Below are 5,832 nucleotides of genomic sequence, written 5' to 3'. Positions count from 1 at the left end.
CTACGTCTCATTCGTCTCCGTATCCTCTTGCAGGGTTCAGGGCCACCCACAGACCGCGTACCCAGGGATGCTTTGGCCCCTCCGTCCATGGCGGCCGTCACCCGCTGGAAAGAGTTCAGTTGGGAGACACTGCAGACAGCTGTGGGTCCGAATTCGGCCTCCGAAGGCGGACAGAGGTTCGGGGCCCCCCGCCCCCGGACGGGGCCCCCCGGGAGGGCTGGCCCAGGAACTGGGGAGTCACGGCCTGGGGTCCGGCCGGGCGGGAGCCAGTGATCGCGAACCCCAAACCGCCAGGACAGCGGCTGAGCCGCGACGCGCGGAGGGCGGTGGCCTGTTTCCCGCCAGGTCCTCCTGTGGCCTGTTTCCCGTCTGGTCCTCCTGCGCGCTCAGGAGGCGGACGACGCTTCAGGGCGGCTGAGGGACCGCCCGGGGCGCACGGAGCGGGTCTGGGGGTCCCGCCCGCCCTCGTCCTGCTCGCTCTGTCACCCTCCGCAGGCTGTGGCCGGGAGTGAGGGGACCAAGCCTGGGGACTGATCCTGGGTCCCCAGGTTGGGCCGCCCTTGGCGCCTGGCGGGGAGGCGGCGTCCGGGCCTCTGCCTGACGCCCGGGGAGTGGCCGCCTTGCACTGACCGGCTCAGGGCCTTGGCGTCCTGCCCCGGAGGAGTGGGCGTGCTGGGCTCCGGTGAAGCACGGAGACCCGTGTGGCCCGCCAGGACCACCGGTACCGTTCCAGCTGCCGAAGGCTGTGAGTCGGGTCAATCAGAAATTCCACACTGAGCTGTGCAGTGTTATTTATGAACAAACCAGAAGAGAGCTGCTTAACGCGCGCGAACCCAGTAAAGGAGGGAACGGTGGCTGTTTCCATGCCAGCTTTCAGTGTCCCCTGCCGTCCACAGGGCGGCTGCAGGATGTGGTACCTGCACGTCCCAGGGGTGCCTCTTTCCTAACCACTGCATTGTTAGGGACCCCTAAATAAGGATCAACTTGAACTCATCTTCCGTAGATCCGACGTAGATGCAGCCTGTGCCTCCCTCGGCTTCTGCAGTTCTTGAGGAGCAGCGACTCAGCAGTGTCCCTGCGGCATTAAGTACCGCAAACGTCACGCTCTGGCATCGAGGCTCCCCTCATCCACCGTCTCTGGCACATTTGGGTTCATTTATGCCAATATAATATGAGCCGAACTTTTAAGACTAAGATCTGATCTACATTCACATTCGTCACAGAAGACAATGTACATACATATATTTATATTTAAATGTGCACATACAATACAGGACTGTTATCCAAAATATACAAAAACTCTTACAACTCTATAAGACAAGAACCTGATTAAAAAACGGGCCAAAGACCTTAACAGACACTCACCAAATAAGATGTAAAGACACAGATAAGCATGTGAAAAGATGCTCCCCATCACATGTCCAAAGCATTGGGGAGACACCACTGCCCACTTATCAGAAAGGCCGAAATCCGGGACACCCATGACACCAAGAGCCTGGGGGAATGTCGAGCCACATTCTCAGGAGCTAGCTTGCAGGAGGTCTCATACCGAATTTGGGACAATTTGGTGATCAGAAAGAATAATAATGATAATAGATTATAACCTCCTTACTCCCAAATATTCATGAGTCGAGAGAGAGAGAGAGAGAGAGAGAGAGAGAGAGAGAGAGAGAGAGAACGCTTCTTTGCTTCTTTATGAGAGAATAACAGCTACCGAATGCAGATAAATTGATAGAATTTTTAAGCAACGGTTTTTGCAAGGCCAATGTAATACCTGGGTCAGGTGAGCATAGAAATGGAAGTGAGAACTCCTGGGTGAAAGGTTATTGGGGGACAGGATACTCAGAGAGTTTAGGATTAAGAAATGCCGGGGCGGGCGCTCTGAGTCCCTGGAGGGCTGAGCGGGACAGCGCGGGCGGCCTTAGCGCAGGGCGTTAATTCGCGGCTGGGCCGCTGCACTGGGGGCCCTGGCGCCGAAGCCACCCTCAGCGCCTGCGCGGACTCAGACGCCTCGGTCGGTAACTGGTGGGTCCAGCGGAAGGATGTTTGGCTGCTCACGGTACCCGCGTTACAAATTTTCTTTACATTTTATTTACATTTTTTCAAATTTTGGAGTGACACAAGTCTTCTACTTCCTCAAATTAACGAATCGCTTCACTCGCTAAGTTCTCCTTTTTGTGGGTGGCCCTCTTAACAAAGAGTCTCTGTCTTCAGGCTGCCAACCGCCCCGTACGGACAAGGAAAAAATGATTGATACTGACTGGACAAGCCAGGAATCCCGACCAAGGGTACGGATGTCGTCGCCATGTCACTCATCATCCGGACTCTGTGTGCTGGGAGCAGCACGTCTGAGTTACAAGGCTAGCCAGAAAAATCGTTGTGTCGTGACGTATTAAGGAAAAATCAAAGTAGTTGATGCCGTGTTATTAGAGTGTACGCACAGACTCTAGGTGCACATTTTCCCGAGTGTTCTTTTTAGGAAGTCTAACTGCGAACCCAACAGGCTAGTTTCCTCTGACTTTTACCGAGCAGGAAACCTTTCCGAGAGAGGCAAGCCACGCAGGGGGCACGGAGCCCCAGCCTGCAGAGTCCCAAGGCCAAGGTGCTCTCCGGCTGTGCCCCGTTTCCTTCCCGCAGCACGTCCTGTGATTTGCACGGCTGGGACTTATTAACCACAGGAATGTCTTATCATCCGATATCTAGTGGGGAGTGTTGACTTTATGGAGCTGACAACATATGGAGTTTCGATTGCTTTACCTTCCTGTTCCTAAGGTTCCCCTTAGGTGGGGACGGCATGATGCAACCTGCCCAGGAGAGTCGCCCCACGAGCTTTGCAAGCTGACGGACTCGCTGGAGGGCCCGCAGGTCAGGCCTGGAGAATTCCAGACCCAAAACTGAAAGGGTGGCACCAACGAGTCGCCTGTGAAGTCACTTTTCAGATGGCAGCTTCAGAAACGGGAGCCAAACGCTTCGCCATTTCTGTCAGACGAGAACACGTTGCCGAGACCCTGCATCCGACATTTTTGTTCTTCTGTTTACTCTCATAAGTTTCCTAATAATTTATCCACATCCTATTTCCATATCTTAGTCGAGCGCATTATGAAAGTATAAAAGGAGAGAGCTAAGATTATTTAAAAGGAAGTGAAGTTGCATAGACATCAGGTTCATGTTGAAAAGTCCAGGCAATTCAAAATCATTCAGTCATCAAAGAATTTAGTTCATCGTTTCTTGGCTTGGAATAAATAAGTCAATGTCACTCTATTGCTGTATGGTAAATGTTATAGCCTTAGTTCTTATTTCTAGGCATGCTCCCCAAGAAAATAGTAGGAGATGCCCTCAAAGGATGTTCACCACAACGTTTTTATAACAGAAAAAAAAAAAAATCTAGAAACAGAAATGCTAAGAGGGTTGCAATAACTTGTGTATCAAAAAGATGTAATTTTAGAAAAACATTAAATATATTTTAAAATATACTTATTAACAATTAAGTGTGTTTATATTTATAGATTGTACTTTTTACCTAGAAAGATACTGATTTTTAATAAACAACATAGCATATTTGCCTTGAAAAAAAGGCTGCAAAGAAATATATTTTTAAAAATCTAAGCGGTGGAAATTATTCAGTGTTCAAAATACTGGTTGGGTTTCCTTTACGTGCCAGCACTGTTTCAGGCATAGGGGACAGAGCAGCTGCACCAGCCAGCCTCTTGGGGCATCTCCTTCCTCACGGAATTGGACTGGCACGATTAATAAAACACAGTGGCAGCGACAGTGAGTGAATTCTGAGCCCAGGTCACAAAAGACATGACGAGATCTCCCTGACTCTCTTGGATTCCTCAGTCTGGGGGCGGTCCGCTTCCACTGAGGATACGCAAACAGCCCTGGGCAGACATCCTCCTGGAGAGGATTTGGCCACCTGGTGGTGGCCAGCATCAGCCACAGCCACGTGAGCCAGGTGCTTTATAAGCAGATCCCCCAGCCCCAGCCAAGCCTTCCAGCCAACAGATAACTGAAAGTCTGAGCCAAGCCCCGCCCAAATTCCATCCCCACTGAAATTGTGAGATAATAAATGATTGTTGTTTTGAGCAACTAAATTTGGGGGCGATCTGTTACACTTTAGAAAATGAATACAGCAGCAAACAAAAACAGCTAAACACTCTGCTTTAGAGGGCTCGCAGGGCTTTGTGGACCATTGTAAATTCTTTGGCTTTTATTCTCAGTGATACGGGGACATCGAAAGTTCGTGAGGAATGACTTATCAGCATTGCAGCAGGATTCCTCTGGCTGTCGGGCTAGGTAGAGATTAAAGCAGGAGAACCAGTTAGGAAGCTATTACAATAATCCAAACGAGAACAAGATGGTCCGCGCATTAGGTCACGATGCAAAAATTGTTTGTTCATTTTCTTCTTTATGCTTTTCTGGATTTTCCAATTTTCTACAATGATTCTTCATGACGTTCTAATCCAAAAGGAAAAAAAAAAAGCTTCTAAGGAGCCAAATGTTTATGAGGATTTAGAGTCCTCAATATTTTTGGTTGTATTTCTCATAAATATAGACGCCTATGTAATTCTTAACAAAATTTCAGCATGACAGGGTGGTTATAAAACAATGCAAAGAAGAGAGTCAGAAACTGTTGACTTTGGTCTGTTTAGAATCTGAAAATCGTTGTTAAGCTTTAAACAGCTTGAGTGATTACTTATCAATTAAACTTGATAATTACACAGCCCAGCATGCTTTCATTTTTTGCTTTAAACACTGGTGAGATTTGTTACTAGCTTAGGAACATACTGCCTTCTTCGCCTTCGCAGATTGTGAGTTTTAAACATGCACCTGCTGAATATTTCACAACTTCTGTACATTTAACCATCACTTGCATTTTAACCAAGCATCGCAAAAAATGTGAAAGGACTTCATGTACCCTTTGAATATTTTTACGGCCTTTGTGTTATCATCTGACCGTTCTTACCCTTCGACTATTTCATATGCAAGCCCTCCTTTGTGACTGTCATTAGTTCAGGTTCAGGATTTCCAGGCATTTGGCCAGGAGACTACGCTGGATAAAATCTCTTCCTTAAATTGAAAACATATTTGTCAGCACTGGTCTCTTCAAGGAGCAGAGCTATGGGAAGATAAAAGGAAGGGCTCCTCTGAGTATGTTTCAGCCGCGCTCATGATGATGGAGCTTTGAAGTCATTTTCAGTGGACGGGGAGCGGGGGGAATTTTATGTCATTAAGCAAATGTTTGTGTCACATCGGAAATATGGAATCGTGGGTGGGAAATACAACGGTGACTAAGGGACAGGCTGCTGAAGAGTTCATGGCCTGGCTGAGAGACAAGCACATATACAAGCCACGTGACATCTGAATTATGGAAAATATAGTGAACTGCCAAAGCCTGGGACCTACGACGTCCTGTGGAAGTGGGTCGTTTTTCCTTACTCTAAAGGCGCAAGCATCTTCGCTTACTATGTAAAATGACATATAACTGTCAGTACTTCCACATTTGTTTAAAACCTGGCTTCTCCTATGACTTCGACAGAAGACGTGGAGAAACACGTGAACACGATTTTAATGCAGAAATCCTCTTGGATTGAGCCCACTTTCTAGAAAACTCAACCCAGAACGTCTTGGGAAACGCACACAGACACGCGACCGGAAGGCAAACACATTTGTTCTGTTTTTAAGGTTGTTTGACATTTTTACACATTCCTTCGCCCCGCGGTGTCGTCAGGAACCCTCCTTTCGGAGCGAGGAAGCCACAGAGAAGACGTTCGGGCTACCAGCTCGCGGACGTCGCGGAGGCCAGGGACGCGGGGGCGGGGCTCGGCTCGG

The 5,832-nt window shown here is 48.6% G+C and overlaps 1 protein-coding gene across 1 annotated transcript in view; it reads right to left on the bottom strand.

Moving 5' to 3' along the window:
- Positions 1-2,796, bottom strand: part of LOC102895456 (carbonic anhydrase 13) — a 16,307-nt gene extending 13,511 nt beyond the window's left edge. The window contains exon 1 of the mRNA XM_025041165.1: positions 2,758-2,796. Within this exon, the coding sequence (XP_024896933.1) occupies positions 2,758-2,796 (39 nt within the window). The remainder of the gene's footprint in view (positions 1-2,757) is intronic.
- Positions 2,797-5,832: the final 3,036 nt, after the last annotated feature.

This window comes from Pteropus alecto, unplaced genomic scaffold (assembly GCF_000325575.1).
Source record: "Pteropus alecto unplaced genomic scaffold, ASM32557v1 scaffold87, whole genome shotgun sequence".
In the NCBI taxonomy this organism is placed as follows: Eukaryota; Metazoa; Chordata; class Mammalia; order Chiroptera; family Pteropodidae; genus Pteropus; species Pteropus alecto.
The sequence above is the reverse complement of the archived record's forward strand: the minus strand, read 5'-3'. Positions and strand labels throughout refer to the sequence as shown.